The following is a 26592-nucleotide window of genomic DNA, read 5'->3' as shown; positions in this document are numbered from 1 at the left end:
GTGAACTTTAAATTAGTAAATTTAGCCCATAGCAGGCGTATGTAATTGTAATTGCAACTATGCAGCATTATATCACAGCAATAATTAGGTCATTCTAACAGCCTGATCAGAGGTCTCCAATTAGTGCGACTTGAGAAGTTTCCGAGTTTGCTTGTAAATCAGCTGTATTTGTCAAGCCAGATGGATGAGCAGATGGAGGTGATGAGCACAAACCACAATCAGCGTGCCATTACTTCCCAGCCATATGCTTAATATGACACGTTACAATTATGCTGTCACAATGAAGCCTCATTTATCCAAATTTCAGGCCCCATCTAATTGTGTCATATTGCTTTGACACAGCAGAATCTTGCAGATCCAAATTTTAGATATTAGTTAGGTTGCTCTAATAGACTTTTCTTAATAAAACTTAGTATAGAAGCAGTGTAAAGACTTTCTTGCTTTTCATTTCAGCACACACTTAATATCTGAAAAAAAAAGAAAAAACTGCAAGCCCGAGGTTTCACCAGATAGAAGAGAGCGTGACCCAGCATTTTATATGATATTGGAGAGTAAGAACGATACTTTGGCAATTTAGATTGTAGGTTTGATAAGGTGGATGGGGATTTTATGAGCGGTATTATAGGTTTGCCAATTAGGACTGTTTATTTAGCACACAAAGTTGTGTAGTAAATAGGTCAACATAGACAATAAACCAACAGGATTAAGTATGGAGGGATTAGGGCATTAGGTTTAGACAAACATGACTTAGGTTGTAGATTTACAACATGTTTCTTTACCATCATCATGGCATGAGACGATGTCACATGTACCCATTGCCACTACTACAGGAGTGATAATATAGGATCGGCTTCCATTGTGATAAAAACTAACTGATCAACAGAGGTCATCTACTACATGTAATCAGCTCAAAGACACACACACACAGCTGCTGCCTCTGAATATGTAATGTGACATTTATGTGTACATACTTTTAAGCATGTGTAACATCATGTGGTTTTGATAGAAGGTGGTTTGTGTAGCTTCATGTATGCATGCATTCACTGTGTGTGCTTTCCACTGAAGTCTCCCTAAAGGTTTCCTTACCCCATCATTGAACGTGGTGAGTCACCGATAACATGTGACATGGGTTTCCATGACAGTTTGGGGTCGCATATGCCCCCCCCCCATCCCCCCTCATCCCCCACACACACTGAGGTAGTACATCACCGTTAACTCTTTCGTTTATGGATTGTTTTGTTAAATGTTACATTTAAATAAGGGGACGATGGGAGAGTTAAAGAGGAGAGATAAAGGCAGGTTTAGGAAGAAGGTGTAGGGAGGAACAGGAAAGGAGGAAGTATGTTGAAATGTGGAGCATGGCTGTAGATTGGCTGAGATATGACTGAAAAATCATGGAAACCCTTTGGCTCCAGACATTATAAATGGCCAAGAGGAATGTGTGTTTTTATGGCCAGTGTCTCATACATAGTCAAGTAAGGTAAGGCTTTTATATGATTTTTTTTCTGTGTGGAGACAAGATAAGAAAACTATGTTCTACTGATCAAAAACGCTGACTGTCAGACAATGATAGAGAGAAAGGCAGAGGCAGAGTGGCATAAAGGAATATATCAGTGAGAGATATCCCAGCTGACGGAAATAGTCATGTGTAAATGTATTAAGACCAAGACCAAAATACAGCCAGTCTATCACACTGTTTGCTCATTTATCTTATATTTGAAAATATTTTTTTTTCATTTTTTTTTATTATTATGAATTCTCTGTCATAAATGGAGCCATCTAAAAAGGATTGAAACTTTTAGTTGCAAGACCACCACAGTGAGTGCACATAACACACACACACAAACGCTAACACTTAGCGTGTGTGGGTGAAGGGTGAAGTATGGTTTAGTTATAAGCTGTCCTGCAGACCGTGAGGAGATAAGACCACTTCACTTGTCCCCATCGTTTGGCCAGCTTTATCTGAAATGTGTTTTTTCTTGCCTCCTCTTTGTTTTTCCATCGTTTATTTATTGACTCTTTCTTCTCGATGAAGGTTATACAATGTAGTGCAGGCTTGAAATTATCTTGACCTTACCACCAGCTCTTGTAGCACACACTGATATTTTTCTTGGGGAAAATAACCATTACACTGGAATGAAGCATAAATCAAGTGGCTCAGAGTGGATTTTTCTCTGGTGTTGACAATGTCTCAGAAAGCCAGGTAATCACAGTGACAGGAACAGAGAGAGACATGTGTGAAGGTGGACACATTTTACTACAGTGAGTGTAACTGTACTTTTGTCAGGCCGGGTTGTGCTATTGATTTTTGTTGAGAGGAATTAGTGATTAGATGGTTTGCTGAAGTACGTCTGTAAATCCAGTTCAAAAGTGATAAAATGGCAGGAGCATGACGCTGCAGTAATTAAGATGTCCAGCTGTCTTTTCAATATCCTCCAGTCAATACAGCTGATCAGATTTCAGCTGGCCCCCTTTCACTCAGCTATCAATTTAGAGGTATTCATGGCCCCTCCGGGGCTATTATTGACAGCCTGATGGAGGGGGCTGATGGTAAAATAAGGTCTGATTTCAGTGTGCAAGGTTGAGAGAAGGTTTAATTCTTGTCATAGATTATGTTTGGTTAAAGCAGCAGCGGGTCCATTTCTGCTCTGGTTTGTAGTTCATTGTAGAGATATTAACGATAAATCCTGCACACAGCTCCCCCGCTGGTGGCTATTTTTAGTGAGTGGATCTTCTGTCTGACACCTAGACCCACTATGCCATGGAAATGTGGAGCTATAAACTAAACAACTGACAGTGAACCTTTCATTTCATTTCCTTTAATATTTTTTACTGCCCTCACAGGTGAGATGGCTGTTCAAATTAGCTACATTCCCCATAGCCAAAGACCCTGCTGGGCGGCATCTGTATTCATCAACGCCATAAGGCCAGACCAATTCTAATATTATTTTATGGCGATGGCATTTTTCATCCAGCCAGCCTCCAATAACTTCCAACTTACATTTTATGGCTTTGCTCTTCCCTTTTTTCCCCATTTCAGTCAGTCCCTGCATACCTCCTGCTCACTATTATTCTCCATCTCTACCCTTACTATCTTTACACAATTGACTCATTGTATGGGTTACGACCCTCCTCTCCTTTCCTATACTGCTTCCTTTACTTTTCTTCTCCCATTCCTCCTCCCACAGTTTTTTTTTTCATTTATGACCAGCTGCAGCAGGGTGGGTAATGAAGACTGTGTTATAAAGTATGGGACGTGCCTTGGGGCAGGCTTACAGACTGTGTATCGGCAGATAGAAAAATTGAAATAGGATGAGAATGGAGATGGAGGGGCAAAAAATACTGGAGGATTAGAAGGCCATGAAACATATAAGATCTAAGATTAGAAGAATGTAAAAAATATTATGGTTAGAAAGAGTAATTGTGGGAATGAGAAGTTATTTCATTGTGTTGCATACTTCAGAGTACCTGTGAGTGATGAGAGAGGAACGAGAAAGAGAACATGTTGATGAAGATTCTCATTCATCCGAGAAGATTGAAGGAAGGCTTCTGGACTTGTAGAGTTTTCTTGAAGACGTTTCACTGCTCATCCAATCAGCTTCATCAGTTCTAACTAACAAGAGAAGAGAAGATATAACATAAGATAGGAAATACACCGATATTGGTGTCACTTGAGGAAACCATTTCTTGGTTGGTTTGTATTCTGTCATTTGCAGGCATACTGTACATTGTCATTATCTGTATGAGGAAAGGTCTTCAAATATTGATGAGACTCAGGTTAGCAGAAAGAAAAAGAAAATAATCTTATGGAGGATTTGGTATTACTCCCTGGTATCTCCTTTATTGTACCATAACTCATCATGAATTTTACATCATAACATGGCATCATAGCCAACGTGAAAGAGAATCCAGTCTTTAACATTTCATCTCAACTGACCAAAAACAAAATAAGTGTGTTCTTTATGTTCTCTTTATGTTTTGTACAAACACAGAATAACACAAAGCTTTTACCCTCACATCCATAGCAACTCAATAACCACTTTTACTTTCTAACTCAGACTTTGTTTAAAACTCTTCTGTAAAACTTTGCAGTGCTCCAGCCTGGGGAAATAATCTCTGTCTCTGTAGACAAAGAAAGAGGAGGACAGAAAAACTGAGACACAAACAGATAAAAAATGTAAAGGAGGCAGCGAATAAACCAGAAAATAAGACCAGCAAAAAATCTCAACTGGATATCTAGTGGCTGCACAACCGCAAATCCAAGGTGTTAAATTGTATTAAGAGCAAGCTTACTCAGCACTTTGTGTGCACAGGCAGAGCTGGTGGTGGTGGATGCCACACAAATCAGTCTAGAGAGTAGGCAATAACCATCACAGCCACAGGCAGGTAGGTTATTCTTTCCCAAAGCATTGCCTAATAAGCTCTGTGAAGAGTTTCTCTCAGGCAGTTTCAAAAATAGCACTCTGAGGACTGCCGGTGGATGGAAAAGCTATAGTTTGGCTTTGAGTAGATCCTCCAAAGTGGTGCGCCTCAGATGGGGATTCAGCTAGTCCTTTTTGTAAGGACTTTGATCTCCTCAAACTGTTTTATTCTTGTAGTTTTAACAGCAAAACAGTTTAACCAAATGTTTTTTATTAACACACATGGAATATGGTCACAATTCCTCCTCAGTTCCCGAGTTATGGCGTTGGTTAAAGGCCAAAGTATTATTTTTGCAGATAATATTGTCAGCGATGTTGATCATTTTATTTCATCTGTGTGTCAAAATTACAATTTAAACTCTTCAGTTATGCCCAAAATATGTTTGGTGAAGTCACAGTAACACCAAAACCTGATGTGTTCATTTGTAAAATACCTTAGAAATCGGATGAACCACCAAACAACACATATCTGAAAGCCAGGGTTGCTTTAATTTCATGGTTTCATCAGTATGTTCTCTGTTGGTAATGGTGCCATTTTATATTGCAACAATTCGTAAAGAGTGTTTCACATGTATTTATCAAGAAAATTGAATTGTACTCTGACACAAGCGTCCACAGCTCAGCTCATAACATTGCATTACTGTGAAAAACATCAGACTTCCTTTCAACCTCTGACCCCATAAAAGCCTTGTGGAGGTCACAGAGGCCACATGTTAAACCCCTTATGTCCAGGGTAAATAAATGGGTAATGTGACGGCCATATTGTCAGAGGACACATTAAGACACTCCTCTAATGGTCGATGACGGGTCAGCAGGGACGCATCATAACATGTAACTTCTGATTTCTCCCGAAACATGCTCTGCTGTGTTTAGCATTATTCAGAAGGCAGATTTATACCATAAAAAGTTAATCCTGCTTTTGTCTGAAATATTTATTGAGTAAGCAGGTGTGTCTTCGGTGTCTTGCTGGAGGCTTTATGGTAGGATTTGTTATTAGCTCCTGCTGAGAGCTGCTGAACCTTTGCCCTGTCTGTTATGAGATGGTAAAGATATCGGGTAATTCTCTCTCTCTATAGGTCTTGAAGAAATTTGTGTGAATATGGCTGTATTGGACATTGAGCTATATTTATAAACAACAATCGTGGTCCAGTCTTAACACACATTAGCAGAATTTGAACAGTATTCATGTCCACGAGCTATTTGCTGTTGTGGTGTTCAATAAACTTCCATTATAGTTTTGATGTAATGAAGTATAATGGTACATGGGTAATGATGTGCTGCAAATTAGATATTCAGTCATTATTATCAGATTTGACAGGATATCTGGCCAATTGTAAATAGAGCATAATGCATCTAGAACCACACACATTAAGCAGTGTCTGTGGGACTAATTCAAGCTGATGGATATAAGAAAAGAAAGACAAATAAAACAGACGGTTTCAAATAGCCAGAGGGAGGCCGAGGATGTGGGCACCATCACAAACCCAAAGTCTGTCTGCAAGAAGTCTGAAGGTTAATGGCATCTACTGTAAGTGTCCTTCTCCTGCTTTTATGGTGACCCACACTTTGTAAGTTAGCTTATGGATAAAACAAGCAAGAGCTGAAATACAATACAATGACCACGGGAACTTTTCTTTTAAAACCTGTAGGTGATGTCTAACTTTCTAAGAGTGAAAATAAAAATGATCACTTTTTATTAGATCAGATCAGAACTGCATAAATACCTCAATCGGTCATTTGGACCAATGACTGTAGAAAGTGGCTAAAGTAACACAAAACTTTTCCAACTTCTCAGTGAGAATGTGTTTTCGGCCTCTGTATTATCTTGGGAGTCTTATTTATTTATTTGTTCAATGTCTCCCATTAAGTAGGAAACAATGAAAGTTAAGTTGTACTAGATGTACCGCTTTAGTACCTGAGCAGAAATCCACAGAGTTGTTTTAATAAAGGCATTGTGTAGATTGCCCCTGAGTCGAGTCTACATCCCACAACACAACACAATAAAACACGAGCAATTTAATAATTTTAGGAGCAGAAACAGCTTATACCACTACGTATATATATATATATATATATATATATATGTGTGTATGTTCTCCATCCAGCATTATTGCCTTGGTCCTCAGTGCCCTGCATGCCGCAGAGCTCATTAAATATACAGCAAAGTGAAAGGATCATCAGTATGAACAGCACCTTTAAGGAGAGCTGCCCTCACGATCAAAACACAATGCATGGACACAGCTGTTAGACCACAACCCAGGAATCCATAGAAGCCCAGAAGGCGTTAGAAGGGCATCCTTTATCCACTCTACTCCCTTTAGATAACTTCAGAAGCTGTTTACAGGGACACAGAAGGACTTTATTGTTTTTGCCCTCAGGGGCTGCAGCAAGGGAACTGAGGATCATGTGTTATGTTGGCCCTGGTGATTTTGTGCATGTAGTTTTGGCAAAAGCATATAGTACTTCTGTGTAGGCATATTTATATCTGCAAGTGTGTGTGTGTGTGTGTGTGCATTATTGCTGTTGCATAACTGGATGTGCAAGTTGTCTTGTGTGCTTTTGCACGTGTGTTATTTAAGCCCACAGGCTGAGTGAATGAACTATGTCTCTGTGTCCCTTAATACCCTCTTTGCTGTCACCACTGCTGTGCAGCTACACTGTCACGCTCACGGTAAATAACCACAACCAAATTAGTCTTTTTATGGCCTAAAATAATAGAGTCACACCGTCATGAATGTTTAATACCTTTTTTCCCAGGCTCTTTGCTGACAAAAGCTTAATTAAGGCTTGTACATAACGCGCTAGCTCAACAAAAATGTACCATTTTCAGCAAATTGAAGAGAGTTAGAGCAATTCTTCTTAACGCTGATTCCTGTGCACTGCTCTTTACATGACGTACACAAGCACAAGATGCTTTCACTTCACACTGTGTAGTCTCAGTACGGTTTCAGAGTAGCTAGCACGGGACAGTCGAATAAACTTCTTTGTCAGAAAGAGGTTTTAGAACAATCACAGCAGATGTAAGAAATCAGTAGTAGAGGTTTGGAGATGTCAGCATGTTTTTTCCTCATCCTTGTGAAAAACTGGATCTCAACATTTTTCAGATCAATTCGGTCTCATGATGCTGATGAATATTATTCCAACATTCTGGAAAAAAACATGTCATACATACATACATCTCCAAGAATATAGATCAAATATAATGTGACTGTATATTAATATGAATTTGTCATCTAGCCTCTTCCATTATCAGTGGTTGCTGTGATTAGAGTAAAAACCTAAACAAGATAAACTAAGCAGAGAAAATCAGCCTAAATCAATCTTTACTTCTAAACATTGCATTTTAAACACAGGCAATGTTCTCGTTATTTCCAAATGTGGGCCTCGTGCATGTTTTATGCCCTCTTTAAGGCAATGTCTATGAGCAGAATGCTGAATAATTGACGAGAAGCGGAGCTGGATCAAACGGCAAGTCTGCCTCCGTTTGTTCCTCTCTGTATGCACAGACTTTTCTCTGTGCATATTGCTGTATGCAGACATGGCTGTTTGTGTGTGTGTGTGGTCGATAGCCAATAAAACAAGGTTTCAGTCTTTGTGTGAACAACAGAAAAAAACTGTGGTTCCTTCCTGCTGTTTTTGTGATGATCACTTATTACTGCAGATTGTTCGCAGTCTTAGTTTTTTATAGGTGACTGCTGTTTTCTACCTGGAAATGTTTTCTCCTCTTTAGCTGCTGTGTCTTAGTTTTACGACATTCTAATTTCCACCACACAGTCAAAAAGCTGGATATATCTTCAGTGATATTTGTTATTAAGTTATCTCAACAATGTTTCTTCAATACAGAAGCTCTAATTTGCAATTTGACAGTAGTAATTTTTAAAATAGTTAATTTAGTCACTGCCAATGACTGGTGTCTCCTCTTTATTATATCTGGATAAAGGATTATTTTACTTCCAATTGTGTTTGCTTAATTTTAAATTCTTGTTTTCATTGCTTTCTTATGTTCAGCCATGTCATTGTCATTAGTCTACAAATGTCATTCAATAGGTAGAACAATAATTGTGTCACATGGTTTTTTAACCATTTCATCTGAATGCCAATCCTACCTCTTCTTTTGTTGTGAGACAATACCATCGGCATTATTGGCTTGATATGACTTGATATTTTAATTTCTGTTCCATGTTAGAATGTTTAGCAATAATCTCGAAGCACCACCTTTCTAAAATATGTTTCCTCACAGAGACAGTTTCTTGATTATCTGGCTAAAAGCAGCAGCCTTTTTCAAAGGAAACTCCACATTCAATGTATCAGAGTGGTATATGTGCCTGTGCTATCTGTGCAGCAGGTCCTGTACCATTTGCAGACCCCAATTCATTTATGTGATGATCAACTCTTTCAATACTGAATTATCTTAATGCCACCCACACACACACCTAAAAGGGTTTGTATCAGTTAAGCATGTGCATGGAGTGTGTTATTACTCCCTATTTTCTTAGTCTTTTATATTGTTTTATTACATAATGGATTCATCGGTGACCTCAAGCAGTTTACTCTATTTGCAGTTCTGCTTGTTGGGGAATAATACCATAGCTGCTCTGTGTTGTACAATAGGTAGTGAACCTATTACTCACACAATCACATCCATTCACCCAACCACACACACACACACAAACCTCCTCTATCGCACACTCACACTCAATTGAACCTGTCATCTTCTCTTTGGTCCCCTAATGGCCGTCTACTCCTAGAGAGCTAAAGTACAGGACATGTTATTGGAAATCAAAGAGGATTTGGAGTCCAGAACGTCCTCCTGCAGCGGAAAGTACCCAGCGGAGGTCAACTTGTTACAAAAATGCACTCGGTCAACTCTGACCACCAGGAAGGATTGCTGCTGAGTAAATCTCTGTTTCCATCATTGCCATTATTGCTCTGTTAGCAATTTCTGAGTTAGGATTGTGTTAGGAAGTGATGGCATGCAGACACATTTTGGGTTCATTTATGTTTTAGATGTATTGTTGTGAAATTACAGTCGTCTTTGGTATTTGTTATTTAATTCTTCTAATAACTCTAAATTGAATCCACCTTCTGAGTGCAGGGCTTTGAAATAAGGTGTGAAACCCTTTCAACTACTGCTGATGAACAGAAAGTCTGCTTCTGTTTCCATGCATGTTCAGAATTGTGTCTAACCGCTGGTAATTTGTTGGGATTTAGATATTCAGAATTGATCTAGTAATTGATCAAGTGACCTGTCAGGAAAAATCCTCCTGGGTAATTTAGATGCTTTTGCTAGTCATTTTCTGGGTTTACCAGGGGGCTCATCACTTTTAATGTGAATTAGTATTAAAACTTGGTGATTACTATTGATTAATAACTATTTATTATGTATATTACAAAAACAATATTCAGTGAACCCCAAGTAACTAGGACTATTGACCTTCTAACTTTATGTCTCCTGTGCTATTCCCTTCTGTACCAATATCAGTAAACGTTATCATTTATTGACTTATATTAGCAATAATTATCCTACTTTACCTAGTTCAGCAAAATATTTGTCAGACTTTCACTTTTAAATATGGTGAAATAAATAAATGAAAAATGAAAAATGAAATATGGCACATCCATGGTACATCATACAAACATTTGCAGCCCCCCTTTTTATGTGCTTTACATTCTGCTAATTAAAAGTGGAAAAAAAATGTCATTCTGCTCAAGCTACTTTTCACTCTAAGGGTTAACTAAAGTGTTTTTGTGTCAGCACCGCTGTGTGGTGTCTAAGCAGAAAACAAATTTGGGAGCATAGATGTCCATTAAAATCTGTAGCTAACAAAAGCAGCACAGTGCAATTGATCTAGCTGTGTGCAAAGGCAGGACTTTGGGGAAATCAGAAGCTTCATTAAAGTTTCATATTGTATTTCTGTACACTTGCAGTGTCATCCTGTGTCTCCATTTACTTAAGGGTCCAAACCGAGTAAAGTTAGACTCACCCTGGGAGTTTGCATAAACAAAAGCTATAAAAACATATTGTCATGTAGAAGAAAGATTGGTAACGTACTCTCAGTTTTATTAACGCTCTCAATAAGGCTGAAGTTTTTTTTCATGAAATCTTTGTGGTAGTTAGCTTTTTGCACTGCTCAGATATCCCATGCTGTTTTGATGAGTTATGCACTTGTTTTTGTTGATATATATCAAAAAAATGATAATAACATCATCATGTACCACTTTAAATGGGGACAATATCCTATTTATGGAGTCAGGATCCTGATGGTCCTGTATGAACATCTGCTGAGGACCTCTGAGTGACTGTGCTGTCCACTTATAGTTGTGTAATGCTCTCGAGAACCTACCTGTCCGTGTTTCCTTCTCTCTGCATCAGTCTGTCACTCTCTACTTTCTCCACATTCAAACAGAGTGTCATGAAATAAACAGAATGACAGCAGACAGTCACACTAGCTCACTCTCTGGCAGACACACACACTACCAGAGTATTAGTCAGCTAGAATTCCCCCTGCGCTGCAAATGATCTGTGAAAATCATACAGGATTCCTGTGCCAGATTTTAGACAAATGCACTCACATGTACATGCACATATTCACAAATTCACAAAGGTGCTTGCTGTTTTTTGCCAGATCTGTCTCTCACACACACATGTATGCAGGCAAGAGCAGATATTTTTAATAGCTGCCCAGGTTTAAAGGACTGTTGCTGGCAGAGGCTTTAAGAGGGACCAGTGTACCCCACTGTGTGGAGTTTTACTGGGTCTATTGTTCCAGTCTGTGGATGGTTGTTTTGTCCACAGCGAGATGATAGCAGTGGAATCAGGTGGACACACATCATAGCACACATGAAAAATACATAAAAAAACTGTATTGAAGTAATCAGCTTATCCAAGCCAGGCCGCCTGTGAACTCATAATGATTTGATAAAACAACCACAATCACAGAGTTCATGTGTGGTTTTAGTGTCATACCCCAGGCAAGAATTCTTCACTGTGCAGGCAAGGTATTTCATCCCGCGATTACGTAACCCCTCCTGTGACCCTGCAGTTCACCTGGAACTGGAAAAAGGTTGTTGTCTCATGGAATGTCTGGTTTGTTTGTAGCCACCTCAATGATCTTAAGTTGCCTCTGTTTACATGCCAGTCTGTCCCGGAGCTGTAACCTTCAAACCACAAAAGTGCTCTGATGCTAGGCTGAGGCTGCATGCAGACACTTTGATTATGTGCTTCCAGATGTGAGTGTGTGTGCAAGGCAGGTGCACGTGCCTGTGTGTGCGTGACACATTCCTCATGTGACAGCTGTGCCCTTTTCAAACAGCACTCTCAAAAATCCACTATGCTTATCTACACATTGTTTCTCTCAAACGGCTCCAACCAAAAATACACTATATAACAAATACCTGCCTCCTCACTGCAGCACACAGACTCTGCTACGCTCACATCTGGTGGTGTCAAGGAACATAGCAGCTACGCCTATATCTCACCTTTTTTCTTGAGCTTGCACCATGCCTTCTTGATATGTGTGCAGCAGGTGAGATGGGTTGACACAACAGAAAAAGAAGTAAGGGGCAGGAGCTGTAAAGAGGGGAAAAAAGAACATGAGCAGGAAGGAGAGAGAAGGAACGGAAAGGGAGGAACCTGAGGTGTTGGTGAAATTCCACAATGTTTGAAGTCTGCCACAGTCCAATTAGGCTGTAAAGAATTGGGATTTCACACACACACATACACACACAGACCTCTGCCCTGTAAGAGACAGAGGCAAAGAGCGAGGAGGAGAGGATAGAACAGGAGGGATGGTGATGTGGAGTGAAAGTGGCAGTGAGTTTTGGAGAGATGGCAGAAACCGAGGGAAAGCAGCCTCCGCGCTCGTGACAGCAGCTGAAATCCCATCCGCTGGAGGAAAAGGGAGACGACACTCCCATGAAGGAAATACACGAGGAAAAAGAGGCGGGGGGGATAAAAATGACAAGAAAATATCTAAATGCAGTGTGTCTGAGAGTCACAGCATGAGTAGGAAATGGTAAAACACAGAGACTGTTTGGACATTTTGTCTGTTAGAAGTGAGGGTAAACAGGCAGCTGTTTGGACAGGTTTGGTCATTGTGGGTGGGCAATGCAATCAACAAACTTTCATTGTTTGCCCTTATATACAGTTGTCCCAGTTACCAAATGTCATCTCTGCCACACATAATATTATTATGTTTTCACTGAAAAGATGAAAAGATCATATGAACGAAAAGCACTTTGAGCTACTTTAAAGAACTTGTGCTGTTACACAGCGTACAATGTGTGTAATGTTTTTTTTATTATTTTAGAACAAAAGAGCTTAATGAACAATCCTCTGGGACATAATAACCAATAATCTCTCCCCCAGTCGAACCAAAGCCTCTATGATTTATGCTTTCGCTCCTTTGCTGTGTTGCAGATCTTGACAAACCAGTTCTGACGGTGCACCAGACCATCAGCGATGTGCGTGGCAGTTACTACCAGGAGAAGACGGTGTTTCTGCGCTGCACCGTTAACTCCAACCCTCCTGCACGCTTCATCTGGAAACGTGGAAATATGCTCATCGAACAGAGCAAAGACAATGGAGTGGACATCTACGAGCCTCTTTACACTCAGGTACACATGGACACATGTGCAGCACCAGCGCACTGCCAGGTGTGCAGTCACGTTCAGCTCTAAAGTTTAATCCTTATATTAGGAAGGCATGTGCATGTGTGTATTGTATTATTTTAGCTAAAACACAACAAAATGGAGTCCAGTTTTTGATCAGGTAGAACAACCATCCAGTCAGTCAGCCAGTTTTCTGTGCTGTTATCCAGCAATAACCAGAAAGCTAACAAAATAACCAAATAAACAGTCCCCGAGCACGATCCCCAGGCTGAGCGCACAATGGTGGAGTTAGCACAACTGTTCCCTTTTTCTCCACTTATCAAAGCATCAGTCAGCCACAAAGCAGAGCCCCTGGAGTTCAATTAAGCAGCCAGCAGAACCTTTCCCAGGGCTGCCTAAGACACTTTCAGCCCATTGCCTACTGTATCAGACACAAAGTCTTGATCTGAAAAATCATCAGTCATGTTAAAAGAGATGTGGGCCTGCCTTTGTGTGTCCTTCAGTGCGTATGTCTTACATGAGGAGCACAGAGAAAAAGAGAGAACATGATTTCACAAACAGCAAGAGGATCAGGGGATTTAGCATTTATTGTTTGCACTGACAATCAGATCAGTTTCATTTTCCTGATGGTCTCCTGTGAAAGCCATTTGAAATGTATCATTCATAGAGCTCCATATGAAGCCCTGAAATGCTTCAGTTGATAATCAGGGCATACCAGACATACAGAGGCAGGGTGTGTTTGTGTGTACATGCATGCATGCACAGCTTGGTGTGCCTTTGACCCTGTTTATCACACTGCAGCTCATCAAAAATTAAAATTACTTTTACAAGATTACAAACCCAGTTTAGAGAGGACTAAAATAAAAGATTTGAGCTGCTGTAATGGGATGGGATGTGGCCATATTATATTTGTGTTTAGTTTTATGTTGTATTTGTACATTCGCATTTGATTTATTTTATGTGTGTGTTTTTGCCCCATTTAGGGTGAGACCAAGGTGCTGAAACTGAAAAACCTAAGACCCAAGGACCTTGCTGATTATACCTGCCAGGTCTCTGTCCGCAATGTGTGTAACATTGAAGATAAGTCCGTCACCTTCAGACTCACAAATGCCACCAGTAAGTTTTTTTCATTTTTTTCTTCAGTTCGTTTTATTTTAAATCACACGAAGACAAACAAGTGCTGAAACGCTGCATGCACAGACATGTACATGCCTTCACAAAGCCAAGACTTTTCTGTTTGCTATCAATGTCTTGCACTTTTTCTTCCCTCCTCCTTTGATATTCCCACCTCATCTGACTTCTGTGCATGCTTGTTGTGTCTTGGCTCAAGAATCTCTTGTTTTCTGTCTCTTTCTTCTATCTTGTGCAGAATAGTTCCCTCTCATCCTCTCATTTTCTGACTTCTTCCTTTCTTTGTGTTTCTTTTTTGTCTCCAGCTTTTGACTTTACACTAATATCTGCTCTCAGTCTCTCCATCTTCTCGCCTGCCTCCCAGCATGCCCTATAGTCTATCTGTCTTGTTTTTCTGTTGCCGAGAGCTCATCTCAGGGCCGTCGGCTGTAATTCGGTTGTCGCACTCCCTGTTATCTCCAATTCACTCTGCACTGCTCTGTCCATCTCCATGCCACCACCCGGCAACTCTGTTACTTATGACAACATTGTTGCTATTGACAACCCTGTCAGGTTTGGTACGGTCAGACTAAGACACCACAAGGGAAAGGCCTATGTTTGTGCAGTATTTTTTAGGTCTTTTTCTTTTCTGTTTTCTTTTCTTCCTTTTCTTCTAACCTATTTTTTAAATGCCAGCCAGTCTGAATTTATGAATTTTACAGGATAATTAAGTGCTTTATAGCATTTTATAGGAGTGTTTTTCAAAGCCATTGTCAGATATTTATTTAGGTAATCTGAGTGCATTCATTTGAAAAGATGGTCCTTGTCAAATTTAATGAAACATAGCGCAGGGTTTGTTGCCTACACATTCAAGAGCCTTTTGAAGACAAGAGAGGTTCTTGTCTTAATCCTGTTTTTCTCACAGTCAGGGGGCCTGCATAGGTGTGCACTGCAAATGTAGAAAAAAACAAAGATGCAATGACTTCTTAAACTGAAAGGAGGCTGTTACCCACATATGCAGCCTTGACTACAAATCAGAACTTTATAACTCTTGAGAAAATGAAACGTTAATACACCCTTAAAGCAATAGTTCAACATTTAGGTTTTTTTCCAAGTTAGATGAAAAGCTCTGTACCGTGCTGAAGTGTTTTTTTTTTCTTTTTTTTGTGTTAAATATGAAGCAACAGCTTGCAGCATCCACAAGGCTTGATCTTGATCAAAGGTAACACAATCCACCATCCAGCACCTCTAAAGCTCTGCAATTAAATCGTTATACTTTTTGGGTCTGTACACAAATTAAAGTATAAAAACTGCAACTTTTACATACAGTCATCACTTTGAGGTTGCCAGGCAAGCTGCGGGCACTCCAGGAGGTTCAAATCAATTTCTAGACTAATACTTGGCTCATAGCCCTGGTGGGAGCTTCACATCTATCTGACATCAGGGTTCAATCAAACTCTACCTACAACATCAGCTAGGAAGCAGCTTTGTATTTCCTTCACTGCAAAACATCAAATTGCCCCTGAGCAAGGCAGTGCTGCTCAGTTTTAGCCTTGTGGTATTTCAGGGTAACATTTAGCCTCTAACTTTATGTGTATCAATAAATTTAACTCACATAGACAATAAACCATACATTATCTTACAAAACCATCAGCCACACCATAAAGAGAACATTTATACTGTACGACGTGGGCACATGACTGTTTACGATTGATTTAGAGTCTTTGAACTGAAGGAGAGGTTATCAATTGAGCAATAAGAACTCTTTGAGATAAGAGTTAAACTTTCCTCAGGAGTCTTTCAAAGTGGGGTGAAGGTGGGAACTAACGGTGTGAAAAAGTTAAGAGGAGATGAAACAGAGTTTGGCATCTCTGTGGGAGATGAGAAAGCTACAGACAGGGAAACGAGGAAGAGAATGAAACAGAGAGAAAATGGCCATGGATGTGACTTGCAGAAAATAATGACACTAGTGATTCAGCATCAAGTAAATGCACAGTAGATCAAAGATTGTGTTATTAATTAGAGCACACAACGCATCGGACCGGACATAATAAATAGCTGATGTTGATTAAAAAGAAATGCTTTTAACTGAGGAAACAGAAAAAGGGTGTTACAGCTTCTGACCTTTATGTCCTAATGAGTAATAGAGCAGATGAACAGGTGCTGATGTGTTATTCTGATTTTGCAGGGTGTTTGTATGTACATTTGATTAATTAAGAGTGTAAGACAAGTAGTCTGCTTTTTGGCTTATTGGCAACCAGTGCATGTCATGAAATGCAGCAGTGTTAAAATCAACAGGCACTAAAGGAAAACAAACAGGCCTTTATGCCCCTGCTGTGTGTGATTGGTGTTCCTCACTTTCTCATTGCTTCTACCTTCCTCTTCTCCCTCTTGGGTTTCCGTGGCTAAGATCAATTGTATCCCCACAGCGCAGTCAACACAGACACACACAGACACACACATGCACACACACAGCAACCACAACAATAAGTGTGTGCCTGGTGCTGGTATCAGGGCTCAGAGACTTGCCAAAACAGCCAATCTGTCTGGACCTCACAGCCTCACAGAGTGATGGAAAACACACTGCTTAGTGTGTGTGTGAGTGTGTCAGAGAGAGAGAGAGAGAGAGAGAGAGAGTGTGTAGTAACAAAATAAAGAAAAAGAAAAGGAAAGTGTTGCTGTCTCTATTTCCTAACTTGCTCCACAGAGCACAGGATACAAGTGGCATTACGACACAGTTGTTGTAATTGAAGGTACTAGATAGAATTACATTTTAGGAAAAATACTACTACTATATTTTCTTATTTTCCTGCTTACTTTTATTTACATGCAGTTAAAATAAATCCCAACTTGCTTTTAACATGTTTACCTTCCCCTTTTCACTACAAGTCTTCCCTTCAGTTAAACGCTGGTACAGTAAAATTTAGATACCAAAATCATAGCTGTACTTACTGTATACAAGATTTCAAACCACTCTTTGTCCTGCTCTAAACTCAGCAGTTTTACATATAAATCATCCTAAGTGTGTGTTAGAAAATCTTTGCGGCGATAGTGTTTTCAAATCTAAAAATACAAATGGCCGCATTCTGACCTCGTCTTTGCAAAGGAAGCAAGACTCTAAGATCACAGATCCACCTGTTCTTGTCTGTCACTGCCTATCACCAGGCACTCATTAAATTGTTAAATTACCAAAGAGGGAACATGGAAAAAAACAGTGTGTGAAAAGCTACTGAACTCCCCCAAAAACAAACAAAAACAAATACATACAAATAATACAACAAAAACAGCCTTTTTCAGACAAGTGTAAATATAACCCTGTTATCCTTTTATATATCTTAACTCAGATCTCCAACATATCACTGAAAGAAGTGCAGTGACAGACGGGGAAACCCACGAAAGAAAGAAAATTACAAAGGAGCTACACAACAGACAAATACACAGGGGATACAGAGAGGGAGAGAAATAAACAGATGGACACGGAGGCAGAGTTAGACAGATTGTAAAAGAGGAAACAAACAGTGAGCTTGTTTGATTTTATCCTCCATAATATTTATCTAATAAGCATATTTTGTTAGTCTCCAATGAACCCCTCTACATCCTCGTGGCATCAGTCCCTGCTTAGACTAGATTCATCCAACTAGGTCACGCCATCACTGCTGATTCACAGCACAGGAACAAGGAGATTGATTGATTTTTACATTATAATCCCATCCTGGGATTTAAGTATGGGACTTCTGCCCTACGGTAACTGTCGACAGCAACCAAATCCTCTTCCCCTTGCCTCTCATAAAAAAGAACAATGATTGCCGTGTTATTTAAAGTGGTGGAGCAGGAGTGGAGGGAGGGGGGGTCATGGAACAACTGTGGGGGGATGTGGACAGATAAAGCAGATAGCATTAGATTGACTTGTAGCATAAATGAATATAGACTTTGGATTTGGAAAATACATGCAGAAAAATTGGTCCCAATGTGATGCCTAATACACGACTACTGTGCATTTAAAAAAAATCTCAATCTTTATCAATGATAACAATCACAATAACCCTACCTGATGTGTTTGATATAAAAAAGAAAAACACACAAAGACACTGTGACACACTGTGATTTAAAGCTGTTGACAACCTCTGAGCCAGCTGAGTTAGTCAGTAAAACTGAAATAGTTGATGTCAGTGTTTTATATGTGCAACACTCACAACAGTATACAAAAATATGGCAGTCATACAAGTGTGCAAATCCTAGTACAAATAAATCCCCTGAAGTTGAAGATCAATGAACAATCTGCAGTAATCCTCGGTACAGTAAAACCCCTGGTAGGATGTGGCAGTGCATCTGTGCAATCAGGTTTATGTAAGGCTGTAATCCCTCAGGGGAGAGTGGAAAAAAACACACAAACGGTTAATATATCTCAAAACACCAAAGATTGGTTTACAGTGACACCTTGTTCACTGACATATTTACCAATGTAATTTGTTTCCCCCCCTGCAAACATGTACGTTTGATAATCATGTGTCTGGTCCGCATGACCACAGGTGAGAGGCCTCCTGCAGGAATTATTTCACCGTTGAGTTCATAAAGTTTTCTGACATTTCTTCATCGTTCTCAAATCCAGTGCAGTCAGGCGATCACAGCGGGGGTACAGCCACACACTAGGCAAGAATCAATTTGCTTGTAAGGCTGCTTTGATCATTTTTTTGTGAAGTCATTGGTCGGAGCCTTAAGAGTCTCAAGATTTCAGAACCCTGCTCTCAGAGTTTGACCTTTGCGGTTTTGAAACACACTGCTTTAATTATCCAAGCACTCTTGAATGAACAGGCTGACCCTATTCAATAATGCCCAATAATCTCTGTCTCACACGTTTGCTCCCATGTGCAGCACTGTAGAAATGGTGGAAACCTATGACATTTTTCACTGTAATCATCTGCATGTATTCCTGGCCTGGCTTCAGATGAAATATTCTATCCTGTTCAGTTCACTTCAAACTGTAGTTAGTCCACGTCTTTATTCAGCCGTCTTTTATATTCTCAACTCTTTTTAATTATTTTTAAAAAGATCCAGGTATAACTGATGTGTATGTGTTTACATCAATAGTAATAGTCATCAGTCAAGAGGAAAATATCCATTAAGGATGTACGCACAGATACTCATGCTGATTGATCAGTAGATAAAACACTACACATACTGAATGGTCAGATTAGCACATCTATAGACAGGTGTCATCTGATCAGAGGACGAATATGACACCAAAAACCCGTGGTTCATGTGCCCCCTCACACTCTAGCTCTAATTTACTGAAGTGCAGTAATGATTTGCATTAAGCACATTTCACTATGCTCCCATCTGCTAGCTGCATTTTTTGCTATAGTCCTGTGTATGATATGCAGGTGGCAGATACATACACAGTGGTGCATGATGCTTTCAAGGTGATGATGGGCTGTTATAGCATATATACATTTGAGGTCGTGTCACATCAGGCAGACACTTTCATCCCATTTCAAAGAATTCTCCAAAGGCAGCCTTCTTTTGCCACAGTGTGGACCTTAAACTATGACTCTATGCAGTGACATGTTGTTTTGTGACAGACTGGTGATTCAAGTAGCTCTGTAGGCCAAACTGTGTGTGCAACAATTGCCCTTTGAAAGATCCATCACCTAAAATAAGACACAGTGAAACTTCATGCAGAGGTGTAAGAAATTGTTCAAGCCAAGACGAACTGCAGTGTTATTAGGCACAAACCTGGAGACTTTTAAGCTTTTATGTCCTGCCAGTTTCACCCCCAATATCCCCTTTGCCTTTACTTTATAAATTAAATTTCAGATAACACATCTTGATAGTTATACAGCAAGCAAATAGGAGAGAGAAGAAAAGTATGGAAACAAAAGTACGAAGAGGTAAAACGACTGTTATTGAAGATGCAACGTTTACAAACTGACGGAGAGGAAAGAAAGAGAGCAAGTGAGAAAGTGTGAGTGTGGAAGAGAGGGGCATTTGTTACCTGGTTGTAAACCGCTGTGCTGCACATAAATCCCATTACTTTGGGAAGAGCGCTGGCTGATCCCACCGCTACCATCACCCACGCATCCCCAGGAAATTGAAGCTATAATTTTCAAATCCGTGGTTCCTCCTTGCTTCACTCTCTCTCTTTTTTTTCCTTCTTCCCAGACTTTCTCTCACCTATTCTTTTGATATTTTTTTTTCTTGGGGTTATATGTTTAATTTGGATAATTTCTTTTTAAAGTAGTGCTAAATCCTTTCAGCAGTGCTGAAAATGAGGTGAAGCTTGTGACTGCCACACCATGCTAAATACACTAACGCACTAATACACTAACGCACAGGCAATTTACATCACACATGCAGCTACATCATGTTTTCTCTTTGAACAAAGGACGTATTCTCATTATTTGGTGCATTCATTTCGACACAAATATAATATTAGTAATATTTGCCTGCATTGATTTTAACCTATTTAATCTGTAAAATCTGCATCTGCAGGCTGTCTATTGACTGAGCATTATGGTTTATGACTCAACCCTTTAAAAGTTATGGGAGAGTGTGCCTTTAACATAGAACAGGGGGAGCCTCTGAACAGTTCCTCACCAGAATGAACACACTAACCAACACTAGTCTGTTTGACATACATGTCTATCAATATTCAATATGTCATTCGAAGGCACCTCTGAATAAACGCTATAATCAATAATGAACATACAGTGTGCCTCCAATTATTATTTCACTGTAATACCACTAAACAGAAATAATAATAATAATAATAATAATAATAAATGTTCATGGAGTTCATTCAACACTAGAGAGCCTTGCAGGCCTACTTCTCCTCTGAGCCCTGTGATTTGATACGATGGGAGTAGACAGTGCTATTTATGTGTTGATTGCAGCTGTTACACCAGTGAAATTTCTTGTCAGCTTTGGAACCATCACTAGTAAGGTTATCTAAAGAGATAAACCATTAGTGTGCTGGCATGTGTGTGTGTGTGTTTTGCATGCACATTTTTGTCACGGAATATACAAGTGTGCTTGCATGTGTGCACCCCATTGTGTGGGTACTTGTTTTAGTAGAAACATGTATCTGTCAACTAGTACCTCTTTCATTACAGCGATTGCAATCTGTTAAAAAAGAGATTAGATGAGAGGATGTACTGCCTAAAGTCTATTAGAGGAATGAATTGCGTCCTGGACTCTGTTGGGTAGGTCTCTCATGGAGGATTAACTCTCTCTCAGGTTGATAAAAGCCTGGATTCTCCTCCATCTTGTCCTCTAGAGGCCATTAAACAAGAGTAAAACAGAATGCTCAAATATTTAAAACGCTAACATATTTTCATAGTATGTCCCACAAGTCAAATATGTTTTATAGACAACAAGAACAATTTGCTTAAAAACATGAGCATAAAAGGATAATATTAAATCAAACAGTCATTCTTATCAGACATCAAACACAAACAAATATCCAAATCTGGAGCATAAGATCACTGGGCTTGAGCAGTTAGTCTGTTTAAGCACAAACTGGGACATTAACTGATGTACCCCAAAGCTTCCCAACGGTAGAAAATACTACATTAATGTATGTAATACATAACTACATACAGTATGTACTGAAGGAATAATGTTTTAAAGGTTTTCTTATACGTAATCCTAATCTTAGAGTTTGAAGCGTTACACTGCATTACACGTAAGGCTCTAAAGTGGAAGAAGAAAGATGTTGCTTAATATTGATATTGGAAGAACATCTTTTAAAATTCGTTCCTACATTTGCCTTCACATATAAGCCAAATACTATGTGATTAAAATGCCTGTTGAATCTCATGGGCCAATGATAATGTAGGAAATAAAATGTGTTTAAAACTGTCAAGGCCTTTTTAATTTCTGAAGAACTACAATGAAAATGGTTTTGGCAGAAAAAGGTGATTGGCTCAGATGGCACATGTTGCTGCAGATGATTATTACTGGAGTTCATGTCTGACTGAGATGGAATGAAGCATCTCAACCTATTAGAGAGTGTATTCTTTCATCTTTATTCATCCACAGCTGGAATAAAGTCACACTGCCAATAGAAACCACTGTAGCTTCAGCACTGAAATTTCCCTATTGTGGGACAAATGAAGGTTTTCTTGATCTTAAAATGTGAGAACTTTGTGTGTGTGTGTGCTTGCAGTTTGTACTTTAGCTTTTTTTTTAGCATTTTTTTCTGAATAAAGATAATTTATCAAACCAGCAAACTCCAACCAACTGTGCATACTTGAGAATTTGTAGTTATTGTGTGTGTATGTTTTCCACGCCTGCATATGGCAGTTATGGCAGGTTAAGTTAAACACTTAATTCTCAGTCATTTTGTGCTGTTACTATGCTATACAGTTACAGTGAGACATACTGTTACACACAGACAAATTCACACCAGAGAGATGCACAGTACAACTACAGGTTAACTCATGACCAGCCTCAGAGAACCTGGGGTCTGACTGCTTTGCCCCAGGGTGTTTTTACTGTAGCTGGTGAGGGAGGTGGAAACCTCTCCACTCTATAGCACCAAAAAGATTTTTGTAAGCACTCCAGGGATTTAAACAGGTGACATTTTGGTCACATACGGTATTTATTTATTCCCATGTTATGATCCTGTCCCCCACATTTACACCCTGAGGCAAGTTACAGGGGGAACTTTTTTTTTCAGATTTGGCAAATAGAATTGCCGCCTACATGATATGGAACATGTTGAATCGTTTAAAAAGTGTTAATGTTAAAAACTTGACATGGACCTCTACACCTATATGGAACAGGTCTTCCACCAGTACTGGAGTGTTCCTCCTCCTACCCTGCTTCAGCCCTGTCTTTTATTCTCTGATACCCCTCAGCTGTTTGGTAATTTACTGTGTAGTGTGTGTGCCCCTCTCTCCAACTGCTTTGCCCTTTTTTATTTTGAAACTATTTTGGTCCAATCAATCTATGTCCCTTTGCAGTTGCATTTTGGGTCATCTTGTACCTTTTTGTTAGGTCAGCCACGGAAAGTGGAAATGGCCAGGTGAGCAGGGAACAAGGGACATGAATTAGACTATCAACACTGATTGTACTGAGAAAAGCCTGAAGGTTCAAACATTCACATTCCAAGATACAAAGAGTGAAATGTTGATTCACGTGGACAACTGCCCTTGAGATTTTTGCTGATATTTATCTCAATAACACTATTTTGTTTACACTTTACTTTCTTCAATCAAACAACTATTGTGTGATAAATGCATTTGCAGTTATGCACTCATAAAACACATGCCTGCATGAACAACATCAATCTGATATTATGCTATATAAATGAACTACTGCTGTTACATGTCAAACCCTGGAACCCAACTCAAAGAAATTGAAGTCTTCAACACCAGTGTGTTCTAATATCTGTTCCCATATTCCTAACACTATAATTTCCTTTCTTCTCACTTCCTCCCCCTGTGTCTGCCCCCTCAGGCCCCCCAATGATCCGACTGTCAGTCAACGACACAGTGGTGGTGGATCCTGGGCAGGATGTGGTCTTAACCTGTGAGGTGACCGCAGGTTTCCCGCTGCCCACAGTGACATGGTCACGTTATCCCGGCCCTCTTCCTCTAAGTGCCCAAGTTCGAGGATCAACGCTGATCTTGCGAGCTGTCACAGCAGCAGATGCAGGATTCTACAACTGCACGGCAGTCAACAATGTTGGAAATCCTGCTCGCAAGAATGTCAATCTGGTTGTCAGGTGTAAGTACAGCACGTGTCTGTTTGTTTCATGTACAGTAGTGAAGAGATTGAATTTGAAAAAGCAGGGGAATAACTTATCTGTGACCAAAAAAGGGCTGCAGTACATATGTAGTAAAAGCACACACACACACACACTCCAAGCCTATAGCTCAATAAAATGCTTAAGGCTAAAACTATTCCCCTTAACTGAAAATGAAATTCTTCAGTCCTTACTAACCTCATTCATTGACTGCCATGATTGTACAAATGTATTCATGTGTGAGTGTGTATGTGGAGCAGCTGATCCATCATTACAGAGAGCTGGTGTGAATCTTGTCAGAATAGACGGGTTAAGTATTGCTTTTTTTGTAATTCCCGATGCTGGTAAAGCAGAAGCCTTCCATTCTCTCCCCCCCTCCGGCTATTTTTAGCCCCTTTAATCATCTTTATTCACTCCAATTAGTTAGACTGGAGTGGAAGCAATTAGCGACAGTCTCTTCTGTTAGTTAACACTGTGGAGAGCGTATGCTGGATGGGTTTCTCCTGTTAGCTTAATGGGCCTGAACGCATTGTCACACCAGCGCAGGTGGCAAGATGCTGAAAGAGACACACACTCACAGACAGTGAGTATGTGGAGGAAGGGGTCTGCATGTATGGGGGAGGCACGTATGCATGAATGCACACACAGGTAAAGTCGCAGGCTCCTGTTAACCGTATGGTCACTGTTTCACATCCATGGCTCCACCCAAGTATCTTGTTAACAAGCTCGAAAGGAGTTTAAATCAAGCTCTCCTCTTCTCCTCGCTGCCTGTCTCTCCCCTTAGTGGGGAAACAGAGAGCTGTTTTGTATTCAACATGGAAATCTGTTGGGGAAACGCAGCCTTTGAAACTGAAAATTAAATGTGACAGTGTGAGAGTTACTCTTTGTCCTTGATTTTGTTTCCCCCCTCCTCCTTATCCCCCTGTTATTTTATTCTGTATCTCGTTCCTTTTGTCTCACCCTCCTTCACAATTTGCGTTTTCCTCTCTCTCTCTTTCTTTCTTCTCCAATTTCCTTTTTCTTTGGTTTCTTTTTGTCACTCTGCCCCCTCCTTATGCCTCACACACCATGTTGCACATTCATTTACCCTTCTGTGTTAGCCATCTTCCTCCTGCACTCCTCCACATCCACTTCTGTTAGTTTAATTGCTTTTATATTCCATCATATCCTTTTTTTTGTCTTTCATCAATTTTTATCTTAATTTACAAACTGTAGTAAATTTTAAATACTGTACTCTTTCTTAAACAGATATAAAGGCATGGTAAATGTACACAAATGTATAGAAGAACCCTGGCAAGTTATCAACATTTTTAATAAGTCCACTGTAAGAACCATGATCTGCAAGTTAAGCATATACCAAATAGTAGTTTGTCCAGGACTGGCCACAGCAACCCGCCCCCCCCTCGCCCAAGAGCAGAAAGTCTGATAAAAAAAAATCCAAACATTACGTCACAGGATCTGCAGAGCGGTGCGTTCACAGTCAAAAGAAGAGTCAAAAGTTAGACCACATATTTTTTATTTATTTCTCTAGACTGACAATACTGTGTTGTTTTCACAGACACTTTTCGAGCAAACTTAAGCCAGCTTTTCAGAGAAGGAACTCACACCATCCCAAGTGTGGCAGTGGACACGTCTTTGATTCAGAAAGGATTTCAGCATTATAGTGCTTTAAGTTAATGTGAGGCCATCCTTCTTAAAGTGGACCCAGAACAGAAACACATGAGCAAATCTGACAGAAAAATCACAAGACGATGCCAGGAGTTATGGATGGGGTATATAAAACTCATCTCTTTCCCACTGAGAAGTTAGTGGGATTTACAACAAGCTGTGCGTGGAAGAGAACCCACGACCACCTTGTAAACTGAAAACAATGTGTGCATAGAAAACAGTGACACAGTTTTTCAAGAGCCTGAAAGTTGTTTATATAAAAGGGGCAACACTATGTTAGCGTCAAATATTCACAGTGTGACATTTGTTGACATTTTTGATGAACAACTATGTGGTGATTTGTGTGTCACATCACAATACACTCAGACTTATTCTTCTCTCCTCTCTCTCTTCATCCCACTATGACCACACACAGCAATGAACAACCTGACATTCCAAATTACACCTGACTCTAACAAGGACAGTGAGACCATCCAGATGGGTCGTGACCTCAAGCTGTCCTGCCACGTTGATGCCACCCCACAAGACAAAGTCAATTACACCTGGTACAAGAACGGCGCACCGGTCTTCAATTCGGATAGTCTGATTTTACTGCGCAGCGACCCAGACATGGCACCCGGCACTAGCAGCTTGGAGATAGTGGACATGAAGTTCAGAGACCTGGCCACTTACAGTTGTGTGGTGAACTTTCCCGGCAGCAGGGTGCCAGAGCTTCGAGTGGATGTCAACATCTCCCAGAACAGTGGTGAGATTCTTCCTTTTCATTCCATATCTGTCTGCTGTAAATATTACAGCTGTACATCAATGTGTTTTTTTAGCTGATAAGTGGCATTAAAAAATGTTGGTGGCAACCACAGCATTTCCCTCAGACAGTATATCTATTCCTCCTTTTCTAAATGCATCTCACCTCTTTGTTGCACTGTTGCCTCTACACAGTGCATGGTGTAAAGAGGGTGTGTTCGTGTGTGTATTTTTGTGAGGTTAACTATAATATTAGCAGCTCGTTCTAAGCAATAATCTTTCAAAGTTCCTGTT

General features: G+C 39.9%; 1 protein-coding gene across 3 annotated transcripts in view; it reads left to right on the top strand.

Moving 5' to 3' along the window:
* Window positions 1-26592, top strand: part of mdga1 (MAM domain containing glycosylphosphatidylinositol anchor 1) — a 133757-nt gene that overhangs the window by 69455 nt on the left and 37710 nt on the right. For 2 of the 3 annotated variants that reach the window (XM_028402469.1, XM_028402467.1), the window contains exons 5-8: window positions 12841-13037; window positions 14015-14147; window positions 23601-23870; window positions 25973-26302. In XM_028402469.1, the coding sequence (XP_028258270.1) occupies window positions 12841-13037; window positions 14015-14147; window positions 23601-23870; window positions 25973-26302 (930 nt within the window). The remainder of the gene's footprint in view (window positions 1-12840; window positions 13038-14014; window positions 14148-23600; window positions 23871-25972; window positions 26303-26592) is intronic. The other variant, XM_028402468.1, reaches the window with a different exon arrangement.

Source organism: Parambassis ranga, chromosome 3, assembly GCF_900634625.1.
Source record: "Parambassis ranga chromosome 3, fParRan2.1, whole genome shotgun sequence".
NCBI classification, from domain to species: Eukaryota; Metazoa; Chordata; class Actinopteri; family Ambassidae; genus Parambassis; species Parambassis ranga.
This window is presented reverse-complemented; position numbering and strand designations above follow the sequence as displayed.